This window comes from Sinocyclocheilus rhinocerous, unplaced genomic scaffold (genome assembly GCF_001515625.1).
Source record: "Sinocyclocheilus rhinocerous isolate Xijiao unplaced genomic scaffold, SAMN03320098_v1.1 scaffold662, whole genome shotgun sequence".
In the NCBI taxonomy this organism is placed as follows: Eukaryota; Metazoa; Chordata; class Actinopteri; order Cypriniformes; family Cyprinidae; genus Sinocyclocheilus; species Sinocyclocheilus rhinocerous.
This window is the reverse complement of record NW_015639782.1, coordinates 1425596-1444272: the sequence shown is the minus strand read 5'-3', so window position 1 is coordinate 1444272 and position 18677 is coordinate 1425596. Positions and strand designations below refer to the sequence as shown.

Sequence of the window (18677 nt, the reverse complement as noted above, 5' to 3'; positions counted from 1 at the left end):
AAAAAAAAAACTAGCTATTGTTCAAATCCAGCTATGGTGAATGACACAGGCAATTCTGCTTCCCTACTGCCAACTGTGCGGAAGTGTTCATGCCGCTGAGATGATCACTAATCATGGGGAAAATATCGGTTCTCGGGGGAAAAAAACAAAAACATATTTGCTTGCAAAGAGAGGGAGGCAAGAGGATGGATAAAAGCAATAATCGTAAATTTAGCCTAGAGCTAAAAAAAAAAAGGCACTGAAGTACCTTACTTTCTCCCTCCCTGTGCCTCATTCTCTTCCTCTTTCTAACCATCTCTGCCCACTCTCTTCTCTTCTAATAGTTATGCAATGCTTTATGAAACTTCATATTCACTTGTTTTTCCATTGATTTGTTGGCCTTGCATTTGCAGTTTTCTAATTTCATACATATTTTATATAACAAATTACATTTTTATCAGCACACTACAATTTGAGTGAATAGAATGAACTGGCAAATTAAAATAAACATCCAATTACATCCGATTACTCACTCAGAGCCCACAAGATGTTAATAGATTAAAAACATTCACTTGCATTTAAAAAAAACACTTTTCTTTCACTTAGAAGAACTTATAAATCCTATATTTTTAATGTGGACCCCAACAACAAATGCACAACTACAGATGAGAAGGACAAAGAAAAAACTTGGGCACTCCAAATATTGTTACAAAGACTATAGTTGCACTACACGCTGACACTGCGTTCAGATCGAAGTGCACAGAGATGGGCAAAGACGCACACACTAAATCATTGATGGCTACTATCAAAGGCAGACCTGAATGGCAAAGATGGATAATGGATCTCTTATGGTCACTAAGAGCTGCATTATTTTAAGAGAAATTGCAGGATGTGCAGTTAAAAGGATATCTTTCTTACATGTGAGGTTGGTTTAGATCAGAAGCTCATGGAGGTGTTTTGTAATGCAGTGCCTTTGGCTTAATATGAAATGAGATGGGAGAATAGAGAGCGAGCGACAGACTGAAAGGGGAAAAAATCTGCTGCTTGAGGTCTGTTTTGATGTCACACATCTACATCACATCACCATGGCAACCTTGCATCAGCAACAACTTACGAAGGGAGAGAGCGAGGGAGCGAAAAAGGAGGGTGAGAGCACAATGTGCTGGCATGTAGAGCTGGAATGGAGTAGCAAGCTTAAACAGCAAGAGGGAAAAAAAGACCTTATGGAATTATAGAACGCTTTTGCCTGGACTATAAATAGATCGGTGGAAATTTTCCTTAAGACACAAAAAAAACAAAATATCGAAAACTGATTTAAAGGGCAAGATATCTGCAAAACTACAGCAAGTGCTGACATTTGTCAATGAAAAAGTCATGAATTAGTAGTCACCATTCACAGAAACCCAAAGAGAGATAGAAATACTTTAACAAAAGTCCACATTTTCCCACTGTTCTGAGCCCAGGGTCTAAAAATACACTGCGCAACAAGGAAAAAAAAACCCCACCAGGCTGCAGGCTGGGGAAGTATCTCTGACAGAAATGGGGAAGGGAGGGAGGTAGTGTGTGGGTGTCTGAGTGTTACATCTGCTCACTAACAACAGTTTATATGAATCTAGCAGTGCACACGGCTGAACAATGCATTAGATAATTTATTATACTTTAATGTCAATCATTTAAATGCCACGACCGGTGCAACTTCATCGGCCTCTCAGTATGCTATGGATATCACAAATATACCCACACATTGGCATGATGTGCTGGCCTCTCTTGACTTTAAAGGCAACCCCATACCCTACTCTTTACCTCGGTTTCTCTTATCGGTTTCATAGACAGCTTCAATTCTTCCTCTTCCGCTCTTCTCTTCCTCTGGCTTCAGCAGGAGTGGGAGGTGTTGCTAGGCGACAGGTTAGCTCCTTTCTTTCAAGAGGCAGAGTGAAGACCTTGATTCTCTCTGTGTAAAAATAAACAGCAGTGCAGAGAGAAAGAATCTTGAGATAGAGGACAAGCATACTTCAGCAGCACAAGAGGCCAATGACATTTTGTTTCTCATTGAAGTATTTTGTTGCAGCTCTTACTGTCGGCGCAGTTTGATTGCACTTACAAAACTCTTTCATGGAAAAGCAGAATTAAACTTGTACAGATGACTTTAGAATTACCTCAACTGAGTCCAAACATAAATATGTATTTTAATGCATGGCATGATGGGTAATTTAAAAATGCATTTTTACCGTAACGTTTTTATCTCGAAATTGCGTTCACACAAGTCTCATCTTGGGTTGAAAAGACTTTCACATTCTTGAGAATGAAAGATCTAATTGTAATGCGTGACGTAGCATTAAGTCTTCCTAGTAGAACTTGCGCTAAAAAAAAAAAAAAAAAAAAAAAAAAAAAAAAAAAAAAGGGAAACTTCTCCACTTCCTACATGGTTATTTTTGTCCACTGTGTGTAAAATCAGAGGAGGAGGCTTCAAGTGGGCACAGCCAACTCAGTCGTGCTCTCTGGGCACAGGCTAAATTACATCTTCCTGTTCCCAGGGACATCCTGCTAACAGAGGGATGTCATACTGGGCATTATCCGTTTACTCACATCCGGAAGGCACTAAACTATTATTTTTTGCCCTTAGATACACAGAAAATCTTGATTGTAATATAACGACCAAAAGCTTTTGAAGGCATTTTGTAAAGATGTTACATAGGTCTGACAGCAACTATTATAGAACATCCACTCAGAATCCTTTCTCACCTTTAACTTATGCGTGTGATTTTGAATTATGAAGGAAATGCAGTTAAAGACATACATTTCACCAAAAATAAATTTACTCACTAAATTTAGCCATCCAATAAGTAGAGGAGTTTGTTTCTTCATTGGAACAGATTTGGAGAAATTCAACATTACATCACTTGCTCTCCAAATGAAAGTTTCGATGAAACTTTTACATGTGCATTTGAATCCACTTTATGCACTGGATCCTAACAATAGGTGACCACCCATTTAACTGATCAGAATTTGCACTCAGTGGTGCTCATTGACTAAAGCCAATTTACCGGAAATGGGTGCTGAAGGAATCCACCTCAATAACAATGGTGTTCCAAATTGTACTGTCTCTGCTTTGAAGATATCAAACAGCAGAGGCAATTCATACAAACTATACCTTGAGAAAGCCACACAGAAAGCCTTGCATGCTTCAATGTTTCTGAATCACACTGTGGGCTTGCTAAACCGAAAAACCCACCAACTATTTTAAGAGGTGAAATTTGTTAACGGGTGGCCACTGCACGGTTTAATCACGGATGGTGCACTGCGATTACAAAGTATCAGTAGGGATCAGCCTGATCTATAATCAGCATCAGCTAATACATGATTCTGCCACGGAATATGAGTGCATCCTAATTAGTCTAGCAACTACAAGATGCCTTTTCTATCACATCAAAGGGAACTAAATGTAAAACTTTAATTCAATGAATCTTGCATTGAATTCAGACTTAATTAGTCAATAGTTTAGAGCTGACCAAACAGGACATTAACTCTGATAATGAGACGCTGAAGGCAAATTAAGGGCCCTGTGTACAGCAACACCCTCGGGATTCTTTTGTGTCTTCCTGTCTGATTTTCCCTCTACAATCACATTTGCACAAATTCTGTATAAATGTGATCAGAAGTTATTTTAAACATCTCTAATGTAAAGTCTGCTGAAAATAACATCTTAAACCAGTGTAAACCAGTATGCTGGTCTCCCATCCTGGTCAAGCTGGTCTGTTTGCTAGTTTAAGACGGGATTTGGACTGGAAGAACAGCTAGTCTATCCTGAGACCAACAAAAACCAACAAACCATTTTAGGCTTGTTTAAGAGATAGCCTATCACGGATCAGGGGCAGCGCCAGAGAATTTTGAATGCAGGTGCTGAGGGGGTGCTAGATCATTGACGGGGAGCTGGGCAATTAATAAATATGATCAAAATATGTTGTTATTATTATTATTAATAATAATAATAAATTAGCCTAAATCACCCATTCGATTTTGTAACGTTGTATTACCTGATTATTTGGCTCATCACAATTTAATTAATTTTTCGTTTTATGAAATTAAACAAGTAGCCTTTAGATCAGTCAGTTCTCAAAGATTTTTATACAGTCCACCTAAAATTCACGGAACAAGCATTTCGGAATGTGAGAAAAAGGCAATATGACATCAAAAAGCACTGGGGATATATTTACTTGGCATTTACAGTCTCAAACCAGAGCCTTCGCTCTCTGTGTATTGATGGCCAAATGTGCCAAGCTGCTGTTTCGGGCATCGCCACAGCTGCTTCTCAGATATATTGTAGGAGACAGGACAAAGATCTCTCACATGATCTCTCGTGGAAAGGAGTAGGGCTGCTATATGGCGGTTCGCTCTGACGTTAATTTAGATTAATATGCGCTATAGATGTGCATATCAAGTGTTTGAGAAGTGTGGGAGTATTATTGCGCTTACTGCATGACATGGAGGCGCCCGCGCAATCGCTTGCATTTTTTCCTGCGGAAAGAACTTAGAATAGGTTATGTTGTCATTTTTGGTCATAAGAGTAGCCTAATAGGCTACATCATTACAGCTTTTATTTATGTACACTCACAATAACACAAATGTTGAGCTTTTGTAAAATAGAGAAAAATAAACAGGATGCGCTTTCTGCCAGTCTCTGTGAAATGGAGCGCGTCACAACAATGAACCGCCTACTTGCCTGCTATTAAAGGCACGTTTAATACACAAGTTATACAGCACATTTTAAAATAAGTTTCCCTCTTTTTAGTATTAAAAAAATAATATATATATATATATATAAATGTCTACTATTGAACGAACCAATAATAAATATATATATATTCTCTAATTATGTAGTCCGTATAAAAATTTGCATTTCCATTACTGTGAAGATGACGAGTCCGCGTCGACATTCGGTAACTTCATCTTTGTAGTCGACACTCACTGAAAGCACTAGTTTATTAATAAATAATTAAAATGTCTTCTTTTGCCCGGGCACATTCATAATCATTAATTTTGCCGGTGCTTTGTGGCAATTAAACTTTATGCGCGCGCTTGAGCACAGAATATAGGCCTATATGCCTAAAGGATGGTTTAGTAGGTTATTATATTAATCAATTAAATATAAACGTGCGACTAGTTGACTAGAAAAATCTTTAGTCGGGGGCATGCAGGCCTACTTGGCACAAAGAACCGATCCATTTTTAAAATAAAACGCTATGACATTATGAAAAGTGCCACTGCAAATCACTTCACGCTGCATTGCACGAGTTATGCATGCGTTACGAGTCAAATGCTTTTATTTTATTGCATTTTTTGGAGGTGCTATGGGGGTGCTTTGGTCTTTCTTGGGGGTGCTGAAGAACCTGCTAGCCCCTCCCTAGCGCCAACCATGTCACGGATATATCACATAACCCACTGACAAGTAATATTCGACCCCCAATTACTCCTACTCAAATATCTATTTTTGACCACGAAACACAAATGTGTGATTAAAAAGACTAAATGTGTCGCCGAGGACGGCGAATCTTTTTGAGTGCGTTTGTCAGACACTAGCCATGGGCTATTTTTAGAAAAAGAGAGCCGATCAATTCACGCGCGCAACAGGTTTCGGAGACATGTGCGTGCCTCTGAGATGGACCGGTGAATGAGTGACGAACACGTTTCAATTCCGCCTAAATGAACATGTTTATGAAAATTAAACAGATATTCCTCTCCAGATGTGTATTTGATCGCTGCTGGTCAATTATCATGAATTAAAATAAACGCGTGATTTATTGCATCGTTGAATGACCTGCAGCAAGCCACAAGGATAACACTATGATAACTTTCCAAAAAGCACTGGAGTTTCTGCATGTTGCTAAAAATAGCTCACCTTCACTAAACAGGCTACTTCGCTTCCTCTTCAGAAAACGAAGACTCGAATGGCAGAACCGCAGCGAGGGCTGGAGTCTCTCTGCACGAGACTTCTATCTGTAACACCCTTCTATCTGTAACACCCGGCCGGCTTATCGGACATTATGGATTGAACAAACTGTCCAGAGAAAACGCAAAGAGGCGTCAGTAGAGCTTGTGATATGAGCAATTGTTTGACAGGTGTTTTAGGTTAATTAGGGGAGACCAGGGAGTGGTTTCAAGTTTAACACCAGTTTAACCAATTAAATGAGCTACATGGGTGAAATCACACATAGCCACCACCCAGAGGTGCAGTAGTTTAAAGCAAAATTTCATATGTGGTTTATAATTTGATTTGTGATCATAATTGACATTAGATGACAGAGAAATTGGACCGTGCAGACAACATTTGAGAGTTTTTAAGAGTCGGTAACCTATATTTTATGCATTGCTTTCAAATTTATTTGCGTTTTTTTAACATGTATATACGGTTTTCTTATGTGCTTACCATGTTGAATTAAAATGTATAAAATTAAATGGAGGCGATAAAATAATTATTTTAACAAGTTATCACATTATACTTTTGTAATTTGCAATGTATTATGTAATGCAGTTTGAACAAAATATATAACACTTCCCGATTACAGTGGGTATTTTGAGAGATAAGAATCACTCATGAACAAAATCCATTCAGTGAATTAGGCATGTTGGATAACCCTACCTGATGTCCATTTCATTCTTAAACTTATTGTCTCATTCAGACTGCCCTCGTCAGGAGCATCTCAAGTTCATAATGAAGCAACCAATTACGTGTCCCCTATTACATATTGCGCTGATAGATTCTGAGTGAGCCATTGGCTCTTCCCCACAATGTCGCCTTACGCACACAAACTCATAAGACATAACTAAGTGCTGCTGTCCTTGTCTATGCTCGCCCAATGTTCCCCTTATAAGGACAGAGAGAAAGCATTTAATAGTAATTAGGCAGAGATTTCTGTGTTCTCGGTTACCACATGCACTGCTGCGTTTAAAGTCATCATAAGCGCAGCGCATTGTCCCGCATGCTGTCAGAGCTACTACAATCTGCCATTTTGTGAATGTATATCCCTTAAAGGATTCATTCTGTGATCACACAGCTTGTCAGATGTGGAAACTGATGCAAATAACGCAGCGATGCGTGAAATTACAGCACTAATGTCAAGGATTGCATCCGTGCTTCCATGCAAACCCTTTCTGCACCCATGAACATTCTGTGCAAGACATTGGAATAGCCTACAACACAAAGATCATTTTCTGAATCATATCTGAACTCGGTCGGTTGGAGGTAATCAGCACTGCCACACAAGAGGATTCGGGGAGAGTGGTCCTCTATCTAGTTCGTATGCAGCTCAGAAACAGAGCCCCCCTTCTCTGTACACGTCTATACACCGGAGTGCGGTGACTCCGTCTACGTTTCACTCTCTGTCCCCGCCCATTGCTCGGTTTTGTCCAAATCGGGCTTTTTGCGTCGCCGGAGCTCCCGATTTCAAGCCAACGTCATCAACGGAGAGAGGGGATGCTGACGTCGGAGCAGAGTCAGAGCGCACGGGTTGGGAGGGGTAAGACGAGTGAGATTCAGCATTGCTTACACTGATATGAGACGTATAAATCCCCCCCGGCCCCCCTTTTACTCCATACCCCTCCCCTGCGCTCTTTTCTACGTCGGTGTTGGCGCGTTGGGAGCCCCCCTACACTGGTGAAACCTCAGCCTATATAAGTTACCGGCTTGCAATGTTACTCCACCAGATTTACGGACTCCGAATATCTGGGCGAGAGACGGCTTCAGCAGCAGCCGACTGACTCAATCTCCGACCCGGAGGAAAGATCCATCCAGCCTCCGGTCCGCAACCTGAGCCAGGCGCTGTGGCGGAACCGCGGGGGGAAACCCGGGACAAGCAGGCGAAAGGAGAAGAGCAGCCGTACTCTGGACATGTGCTGAGATGACACACCTGTGAACGCGCCTAAACTCTTTTGGGAAGGAGCCTCACACTTTTCTCCACTTGCACCGTAGTCTACAATTTCAGCGAAGCTCAGTAAGAGTCCTCAGCGTCAGTCACCACAATGTATCGGTCCACAAAAGGAGCGTCGAAAGCTCGAAGAGACCAGATAAACGCGGAGATTAGGAACCTGAAGGACTTGTTGCCCATCTCCGATGCGGACATGTCTCGTCTCTCCTATCTTCATATCATGTCGCTGGCTTGCATGTACACGAGAAAGTCTGTCTTCTTCAGTCAAGGTAAATATAATTTCTGTTGTTTTGGAAAAATAATCGAATAAAAGTCTTTTATGCAATCCTTAAAGCTTCATAGATCTGAAGTAGTGTTGAGGAATTGCTGCATGTTACGCTCTTATTGCCGCGAGTTGATGCAACAGGTGCATCTTGAATTTTTTAACACTCTCTGAGCTACTTATGCGTATAAAAATACGAATAGAGAACTATGTTTAAGATACAAAAGACATTTCTCTCCATGGTGCTGAAACACAAACGCTGTCCATGGTGCTGAAACTAAAATCGTGCTATCGCATTTGTGGATTTTCTTTTTTTTTTTTACTTTTCTTATGAATGAAATGTAATAGTTTATTCAGACTTAAAATTACTTCTTTCAGATACAGCTGCAGCTAGCAGTGCTGAGGAAACCGCGGAATTCCTCACATTTCATGAACTGAATGATTTGGAACAAATGATGCCAGGTTTTCTTCTGCTTTTGACTGGAGAAGGAAAGTTACTGTACCTGTCAGACAGCGTCTCTGAGCACCTCGGACACTCAATGGTGAGTGAAGCAGACAAAAAAGTTATTCTCATTAAATCTTTATAGACTTCCTCTGCCTTTCATCTGAAGTTATTTCAGCCTATTCATAAGCATTATGAATGAAAGAGGAAGTTCACCCACAGTGTATTCTTTTTTGAATATTTAGGTAGATTTGGTCGCTCAAGGGGACAGTGTGTATGACATAATAGACACTGCAGACCACTTTATTATGAGGAGTAACTTGGTGCCTCCAACTTCACCTGACACAGGTAAGATCTTAAAAAAATGCCACACAGATAGAGGAGAATACGTATGAGATATCTATGTGCTCATTATTTTCGTGCCTTTCCTCCTTAGATCGTCTGTTCCGCTGCAGATTCAACACCTCCAAATCAGTGCGTAGGCAGAGCGCAGGCAATAAGCTTGTTTTAATTCGAGCCCGCTGCCTGTCACAAACTCCCAATGAATCTTCCCAAGGATCCTATTGGACTTCCAACCCAGTGTGGATATGTTTCTGTGCTCCTCTGGAGCCTCACACTTCCCGAGGTGGAACTGCCCCAGACAGAGAACCACCTTCAGCTCCAGCACTAGAGAGCAGCTTCTTCCTGCCATGTTTCCGTTCTCAGCACAGCCGTGACATGAGACTTCAGGAAGCGCAAGACAGGTGAGGTTAAATGCCTTAAGTCATTTTATAAAACTGTTATATAATAATAACAATGTGCTTTGCAAAAATAAGAATTTTCTTACATTTTTCCTTTTTTGTTCAACTTGCAGTGTGAATGTTTATTTGGGTCTAAATGTGGAGACTCTGCGGTCCCAATCTTGGTACAGCTTCCTGCATCCTCAGGATCTTTCACATGCCTCAGCTCAGCACTGCAGCCTATGTGAGTCTCACTCCTGAATGACTAAACACACAAAACTCAGCCTCATTTGCTTGGTTAGGCCGAGCATGAGCACTCTTCTAGCTCACAGTTGCCTATAAACATTTGACACTTACAGAGAGCAATACAGAGTAATGGGCATCTGTAGTAAAAAAGCACTTCTGACCACCCACTAAGACATGACACAAAACCTCACAAGAAGTTGAAAATGTTTTAACTTACCCATCTTTTTACAACACACAGTGAAAGAGGGAGGAGAGGGCAGGGCTGAGATGGTGGTTCGTGTAGAGACTGCAGATCACTCATGGGTCTGGCTTTACATGGTCTTGCAGCTGGAAACTGGGGAAACCCCTATTGTCAGTAACAATTACATCATCAGGTAAGGCTCAGCCTACATCTGTAAAGTCAAGACTAACGCCTAAAACTGAAATAAGTAAGAGTATCATTAATTCTGTGTCTCTTTCTCTTTGCCACAGTGAGACAGAGGCTTGGTCAGTCAGGCAGCAGCTGAGCTCTGAACAAACCCAGCTCTCCTTGGTGCTGGGCTCAAGCACTTCCCAACAAGAAAGCCTAAGCTTACAGAGTCCAGAAACACTCTCAAGCCCTGACCAAGTGTTTACACCAGGAAGCAGTGGCCTCTCTGGTCAGTCATTTGACTTCAGCACGGCCACATGCAGTGCAGGATCTACTGAGGAACAAGGTGGCAGCTCCTCAATGGAGCCTGCACAACTGGAGAGTGGCCCACGTTCCAGTCTCTCCTCCTTGGAAGAGGAGAGCTTCTTCCAACATGAGCCCAGTGAAACTGTGGCCAGTCCTTCTTCTGCATCATCTCCCATTCCAGTCACGGTTGCAACAGTGTCTGACTTGGACTTCCTCACTCAGAATATTCTGCTGCCACCGGCATTCCAGATAGACCCTCCTCTACCAGCCTTGCCCCTTCCTCTTCCACCTGTGCCTACCTCTCAGGCCCAACAGCCCAAGGAGTTTGAGTGCACGCCCCCATACACACCTCAACTAGGTGGAAGCAATTTTCCCTTTGGGGAACCTCATTTTAGCTTCGATCCTACCGGGGCTACCTCACCACCTCCCCTTGCTCCAACTGCAACAGTAACAACGACGATGGCTCCATCTCTTTCTCCATCTGCGCCATCAAACCCACAAGGCAGCCCACCTCCTCCAACGACAACACTCTCAACTATTTTGCCTCTCACTATAACATCTCCAACCACAGAGATCCTCTTCCCAGTGGAGCCTTGCAGTGGGTCGCTCTATGAGAAACTCCCTCCTACTCCTGACAGTCCAGGTGATGGTGACTGCACGGTTATGACTTTACCAGAAGTCCGTGGTCCACTGTATGTTGACGTCCCCCATGGGCCGTTACCTTACCCACCAGAAGGTCTCCTCACACCTGAAGCCTCACCTGGAAAACAACCCAGTCTACCCTTCTTCTCCTCACTATGTGAGAGAGAAAAAGAGAGAACGGAGATCTCGCTTTTAGCCCAGCACATCAGCACACTAGTAGAGGGCTTCTACCTAGATCCACTCCTGACCAAGCTGGTTCCTTCCACCATTTCTGAACGCTCTCAGTCTCCATCTCTTGATTCTGCTGGACTTGATTCAATCCCACTGTTGGGTGAATTCTACCCACTGAAGTCCTGGAAAGGCCTGGACCTGCCCTTCTTCCCTGATGATGACTCTCTGTTTGAGGAGAGTGTCTTGGAGACCCTTCTGCAGGACCTCACATCCTCCGCTCCCCTCTCACCGACACTCTCTTCCTACTCCCACTCCAGCCCCCCCTCCTCTCCCTCCAGTCCTGAGTGCTGGTGCCCAACCTTGCACTTTGACGGGGTCTCTGCTGTGAGTGCCGGTCACTTCTGTAGCGTCCAATCGGCGCACTGTAACAATGAGGCCGGGCGAGGGGCTATGATGTCGCCAGTCAACACAGGCAGCATGGCAGATGGGAAGGCGGCAGGTGAAGTTGCCATGGAGACAGAGGTAGCATCATCGCCTCTGTTCATGGGCATACCAACATCTCCATCACTGCAGCTGACTGCCTCCCCCACCTCCCCAGTTTTGTTGCCTGTCTCCTTGCCGGTCAGCCCCACATCGCCCGGCCTGCCCTGCGCCCAGTCCCTCCTCGAGGAGCTGGCTGCCCTGGAACCCATGTTTGGGGCAGGTGCCTCGATCACCCCTGGCTTGGGGCAACAACCTGAGTTGTATCAACTCCAAAGTCATGCACCGCAACAGTGCTTCCGCAAAGGTGAGAGCTGGCCTTTTTGCTGATCACTTTGCTTTGTTGCCATTTTTGTCAAACTGTTGTTATTATTGGTTTTTACATTTTGTCCCCTGTTCATTCTTTTTGTCTTTCAGATGGGAGTGGAAGTGATCCTCCGTTCTAAAATAAGTCTGTGACTTACTTCATTAAGTATGGCATATTGTCATATTTCATGGAGCTACTTTTGCTGAAAAGTGAATATTAATTACCTGTATAAATATATACATAATGTATATAGTGCCAAAAAAGACTTGAACTTCCTCAAATCCATTGAGAGTAAATCGTCATGTTCACAATTGTTCATCTAATTTTCCATTCATTTATGTTGATAATAGAACAACCCTTTGGTAGCAATGCAATATACTAGTCTTAAACAAGTCCTAAGAGGACTAAGAGATCAATTGATCATTTCTGCTATAATGTAACATGAGCTTTTATGAGTGAGAGTTACAGCTCTGACTTTGTAAGTGTAAACCGACTTACAGACTTGCATTTGTATTCACTTGTAGTGAAAAAACTCAGTTGTGAACTTTGAGGACATGAAAAAAAGATTAACCTTTCAGTAAGAAACAACAGATCGCTTATAGCTCAATGCTTGTCATCCAGCATCACACACACAAAGCCCAATGTGTGGAAAGTATTCACATAATAGATCAATATTTGGTATTTCAAAAAGTGACCAGTTTCTAAAAGTATCAATATCAGCATGTTTCCCACAGCTGATTCCCTTTACTCTCCAATCTTCCAGCTCAGTAAATATAATGTCAGACACAATAATATAAATGACAGAATTCAGACTACATTGGGCTTTGAGTTTGTGAATGCAATTCTTGGACATATCATTTCAAATGTGTTTCAATGTGATGTACAAATGTGAACAAATTCCACTTTGTGTGCAAGACAAGTCAAGTTTTCACATTGTGGTTCTATTTATATTCAGTTACTAATTGACACGGGTTGAGAATGATTCTATTCCCATGGTGTCGACATGCTAACGTAGAGTTGTCTACGGTCAAGTAAAGGATTGATTCCTATGTTCTAGCTATTTACATGCTAAGTTTAAAAATAAGTATTTTATTGTATGTATGCTGATTTACAGGGTGCTTGGTGCACGTGCCTCTAGTTAGGCATGATGCGGAACGGTTAAAGATTGTAATCATTTGTACATTTGTACAAACAACGGTCTGTACATATCAGAGACATTTCTATCATAACTTTGCTGTCTGCGGTGTGGAGTGGTGACAATGACTGTGTGAATGATCGATTCTTCTTTTTTGAGAGGGGTTAAAAAACAAAGCAAAGTTTTGTTTTAAAAAATGAGTGAGAAATTATGGATGGGGTTCTATTTATATTCAGTTACTAATTGACACGGGTTGAGAATGATTCTATTCCCATGGTGTCGACATGCTAACGTAGAGTTGTCTACGGTCAAGTAAAGGATTGATTCCTATGTTCTAGCTATTTACATGCTAAGTTTAAAAATAAAAAAGTATTTTATTGTATGTATGCTGATTTACAGGGTGCATGGTGCACGTGCCTCTAGCTAGGCATGATGCGGAACGGTTAAAGATTGTAATCATTTGTACATTTGTACAAACAACGGTCTGTACATATCGAAGACATTTCTATCGTATGAGATGAAAACATACTTGACATATGCTATTTATGAAGAATGGACATTGTGGATCAGTGTTCTTTTGTGTCGCTGATAAGTGTATTTGGTCGTCAAAACAGAGGCATTTATATTAAAGTGCACTTAAAAGTACTCATGTGTCGGATTCTAATTCCTCCTAATGCCTTCCCTTTTGCTAACCACTGTCCTTTCCTCGCTCCCATTACTCCATCACCCTTGTCGCTGTATCCCTACTTTTCAGAGTGTTCTCCTCTCTCTTTCCCCGGAGCGCAGACTGCTCAGCAACAGCACTGACGCACACTCGTGATGAGACGCTATCTGACTCAGACTGACGCACACACTTGACACAGAGGCACTCTCACAGACTGCCAGCTTCCCGTTTTGACGCACTCACGTACTGAATGCCACACGCACGTAGCCCCCCCTCCTCTCTCTCAGCCCACACTCAATGTACCTGCTATTTTGACGTCGCATGACAGCGTTATCAGATTCCATATATGGGCTTTCCTGCTCAGGGGCACCAATTTTAGTCCACTCCTCCCTTTCCTCACAGCATCCTTCCCAATAAGGAGAGAGAGAGTGTGTGAGAGAGAGGAGAGCTGTGTTGCTATGCTAATGAATTTAACGCACAAGGGCCAGTCAGCCAATTACAGCAACCGATGTTAAGTCACCAAAAGATGTGATTCAAAGCCTCCTCCCAATTCTAGCTCTTTTATGTAAAGCACAATCCCCTCTAACTCTTTTCTCTCTCTCCCTCTTTTACTTCTATTTTTAGACACAATGCACCTTGGGGAGCTTAAATATAATCAAGCATCATAAGTATAGTAACCATCTGTCATAAAAGAGTAGAACAGAGCTGTGCGTCAGCATGTGAACATTTTGTTCCAGCCTCTTATTGGTCCCCCATTGCAGCTTATTGAGACTAAGCAGTGTCGCAGAAACCCAGATTGGCTCTCTCACACCATCTGGCGTCAAATAGAATGCATCTATGTAGTAATCCTAAAAATATAGCATCCTAAAATTAGGATAACAGCATTTGTTAACCATGAACTAGAAAAATGGGGGAAATTGGTTAACTATATTACACCCCATATGACTGATTTTATTTTCACAAATCAATGCTTACGATGTACAGAAAGATCACTGAACATAGTTTTTTCCTGTTCTTTTCTATCTGTGGAAATTACTATTCTTAGATGTATTTCCTAAATGTATTTCTAAAAAGTACTATTCTTAGATGTATGGTTAAAAACAAATGTATGATGATATACACATCATACATCTGAAATACAAGTAATGTTTGTCTAATGTTGAATCTCAGTGTAAAAAAAAAACAAAAAACAAAATTGAACAGCCACTAGATAGATAGATAGATAGATAGATAGATGGATGAGAGAGAGAGAAAGCATTTAGGAATCCGTGTGTTTGTACATATAGCAAACAGAGAAAATATTTGTAGTGCTATATATAATAAAATATAAATGATATAAAATATAAAATAAACTAAAACTGATGCACCCTTGTGGACACACATTAGAAAGTGGAAGAGATTAGTATTCTATCTAACACTTTTTCTAGACCAAAACTAGACCAATGTAAACGTATAGGAGAGTGACTTCGTTTCATATGTCTATTTTCGATTGTGACATGACATGTAACATGAAATTCATTACAGCACATCAGCCGTGGGGTGGCATGATTTATCAAACAGCTATGTAGCAGCTATATAACTGATTGCATTCATTATGCAGAAAGACTTTTGAAGTTGGTAGAGGCGGCTGACAACGGTTAGTTCACATCAAAGCAAAGCCACTCACTGGGGCTCGAAGATGATCAGTCAGAAGCCAAGATCAGAAGAGAAATGTGTCTCACATTTTAGACAAAAGCATCTAGTTACGACTGTTTCAAAATGATATGCTCATAGGGACACATATCTAGCTGGATTGTCAGGCTAAAGACTCACATTCAGCTCGCAGTAATATGCAAAGCACACTCCATCCAGGATGTACACTCACCAAATGATGATTATCTGTGTCTGTTAGCAACCTGCAAACAGTCTTTAAAGATGCAGTGCCACCATGTGGACATTCAAGGAGCCTTCTGTGAATTAAATTGCAATTTTATGAAAAGTCCAAAAAAATTCAATTAGCCTAAAATAGGCGCTCAGATCTAGTAATTAAGGAAGCAGGTACTACTTTACAATAAGGTTCCACTTATTCAAATCAATTAACTACAGTTATCATGAAGTAGCAGTGAAAAATACTTCTAAAGCATTTATTAATTTCAGTTTATGTTAATTTCAACATGTACTAATACATTATTAAAATCAAAAATGATATATTTTAATATTATTTAAAGGACCTGAGATAACATGAACTAACATTGAACAATTGTAATTTTATCAACTAACGCTGACGAAGAATAAATAAGGCTACTGTAACAAATGTATGGCTCATTGTTAGTTAATAAATTAACTAACATTAACTAAAGGGACCTTATTGTAAAGTGTTACCTGAAAGTAGTATTCATCCTCCAGTGAGAAACCCAGTGGAAACAAAGACAATTAACATTAAAAACAATATGGAAATACCGGAATGAAAACCGTTTCAATGTAAAGATTCAGATTCATGCTGAGTTTACAAAAGTGGACTAATAAAAAACGCTGAGACAAATGCAATAGGTAGGCTACAGTACACAAGATGTAAATAGTATTAGAACAGATTCAGAGGTGACTTAATCAAACTACTAATTAAAACTACTTAAATGAGCAGTTTTATTTTCATTTTTTTAATGAAACAAAACAAATTAATAATATGGCCCGTTTTGTTGGTGTTTTCAGAGTTTCCCCCCACATAAATAAGAAAAGAAAGAAAGAATTCATTAGCCTATGCATTCAGAATAATGATATGTAGTCTAACTTCTACCTTAGTCTTATAAATAAATTGGAGGTCTCATTTTAGCATTCAACTAACCTGGAAAGTCTTATCCATGAAGTCTCCACTTGTCTTCATCTTCAAATTGCTGCCCATTCGGTTACACTCATCCACTTCTGCAGTTCTTTGAAGTGGAGCAGACGTTATCTTCCAGCTCAAATTGCATCTCAGCATCAATTCAGCTTATGTTGAGCAAACTTATTCTAATGTTTGGTATTTCTAAGAAAATTGTTCAGATGTAACTTACACATTCAGATTCAACAAGTAAATTCTTGTTATAATTTTACATGTAGTTCGGACTGCAAATAAACATTCATTATGGATAGTAGCTACTCATCATAGCGGTGTAGCACACTCGTGCACGGACTCTGGCTACAGTTAATATGCACAAGACATATTCCAGGAAATTCCAAACTTATATTTACTATAAAATGAGAGGAAATAGACTTTAGTCAGAAAAGACGCCATATTGAAATGTACGCGGATGAAAACTAGGCTGTGTAGACTACAATTGTTTTCGACTGTAAGTCACTAGATCGTGTATATTTAAAAACTTAAAAAACTGTTTTATGGAGTTTTGTCTACTGAAAGCTTCTTTGGAAAGATAAGCTGAACAATTGGCATGTTGTTAAACTTAGGGTGACCATATTTTAGTTTTCCAAAAAGAGGAAGGTGGGGGGCGGCGTTCGTGGGGGCTCATTTTTAAATAAAAATAAAACAAGTCAATAGAACAGAAAAAAATAGACAATGCTTGTGTTAGAAGGTCATTATTTATAATAAATAAGGTCAAGTTTATTTAATTAAAAAAAACAAGCAGATAAAATTAGAATTAGCATTAGAATAAAGAGTGCTAGAGTTAGAGGGTCAAATGAAGATGAAAGAGATGTATTTTCAGCCGTTTCGTAAAAATGATTAAACTCCGCTTCATTCCACCAGGAGGGAACAGTTAATGAAAAAGTCCATGAAAGTTTTATCACAGGTTGAACTTGAATGCAAAATATTTCAATACAGGCATTTCAGTCAAATGTAATTTATGCAATATTCCAAACCTTTAACCCACTTGGGAAAATAAACCCATGGCAACAGTTTAAAAGTAGCCTGATTCTGTAGAAAAAACGCGGACTTGGCAACCCTCCATCCAACAAGAGCTGCAGGAGTGTCAGATTTGAGAATCAAAGGTCCAGAATAAGGAAAGATGACTGACAAGACCATGCTGGAGTATTTGCTGCTCAACAGATCCTGAGCTCACTGACAAATATCTGATCTTGCAAGATGCGCTTCTTTTACACAGAGTGCGTGTTTGATCGCGAAATCGAAAGTAAACTGCGCGAACGCTCATTCAAAAGAGATTTAAATACTCCGCATACTGAGAGCGGCTCCCTGATGCGCCAAAATTATACACAATAGAATGTTTAAAGGAGTGGACACGAAAATAGCGGGAGCAGGCGGCAATTGTCAGAAATTCAGCGGGAGCGGGATAAAGAAAACAGCAGAATCCCAGACATTTTGGGCGATTAATAAACCACGGCCGGACGCATTTTTTTAGGTCCAAAAAGAGGACATGTCCGGCGGAAAGAGGACGTATGGTCACCCTAATTAAACTACAATACGAATCCACTAAACCATCCAAAGTTGTGAATTCAATTTACGTGCAAAATTGGAATATGCATTATAACAATTGCGAATAAGAACCGTTTCCATCCAACGAGTAAAAAAGAACAAAATCGTCACTTCCTGTGAAAAGTAGGAGAAGCCACTGAATATAATCATTTTCATATACTGTATAATAAACTATACTTAAAGGGGTCATATGATGCGATTTCATTTTTTCCTTTCTCACAAAATAATGTTCTTTTTAGCAGCATCATATGACCCCTTTAAAAATTATTTCGCAGTTTAGTTGTTTCAATGATTTTTGTTTAAATTTGACACAACTTGCAGTTTCTGAATTTGTTCATTCAATTTAATGTTTTAAGTTTTCACTCTCTCAACTAGTTTGTTAACTGAACTAGAGTATTTGTCCCCTCAACTAAAAAAAATGTGATGAATCAATGTGTTGAATCAATCCGATAACAATATCACGTTCTCAAAATCACTTATCGCAAGGCTTCTAAAATATTTAACAATCTTGAGTCTATTGTAAGCTATCTTTAAGAGACTATTTTTTCTCCCTCTTTGTCAACGACCATCTTGGTGAGTTTATTTATTTTATTTATTTATTTAGTCATTTAGCAGACGCTTTTATCCAAAGCGACTTACAAATGAGGACAA

The 18677-nt window shown here is 40.3% G+C and overlaps 1 protein-coding gene and 1 long non-coding RNA gene across 5 annotated transcripts in view; one reads left to right on the top strand and one right to left on the bottom strand.

The window, feature by feature from the left end:
• LOC107751945 (uncharacterized) overlaps nt 1–6088 on the bottom strand; it is a 16175-nt gene extending 10087 nt beyond the window's left edge. For all 4 annotated transcript variants that reach the window (XR_001641314.1, XR_001641315.1, XR_001641316.1 and 1 more), the window contains exons 1-2: nt 5876–6088; nt 1783–1930 (exon numbers count right to left, since the gene is read on the bottom strand). This is a non-coding gene — a long non-coding RNA (uncharacterized LOC107751945). The remainder of the gene's footprint in view (nt 1–1782; nt 1931–5875) is intronic.
• A 1593-nt stretch (nt 6089–7681) lies between these two features.
• Nucleotides 7682–12748, top strand: LOC107751943 (neuronal PAS domain-containing protein 4-like). The gene is made up of 8 exons (XM_016567730.1): nt 7682–8170; nt 8542–8705; nt 8851–8953; nt 9042–9348; nt 9459–9568; nt 9809–9944; nt 10042–11825; nt 11936–12748. The coding sequence occupies exons 1-8, from the start codon at nt 7996–7998 to the stop codon at nt 11962–11964; spliced, it is 2808 nt and encodes a 935-aa protein (XP_016423216.1). The 5' UTR covers nt 7682–7995; the 3' UTR covers nt 11965–12748.
• Nucleotides 12749–18677: the final 5929 nt, after the last annotated feature.

Bases quoted from the DNA above. Each gene is read 5' to 3' on its own strand.
- LOC107751943 (XM_016567730.1), top strand. From the start codon at position 7,996: ATGTATCGGTCCACAAAAGGAGCGTCGAAAGCTCGAAGAGACCAGATA. The intron at 8,954-9,041 runs GTAAGATCTTAA...TTTCCTCCTTAG, and splicing joins TCCAACTTCACCTGACACAG to ATCGTCTGTTCCGCTGCAGA. The intron at 9,945-10,041 runs GTAAGGCTCAGC...TCTTTGCCACAG, and splicing joins AGTAACAATTACATCATCAG to TGAGACAGAGGCTTGGTCAG.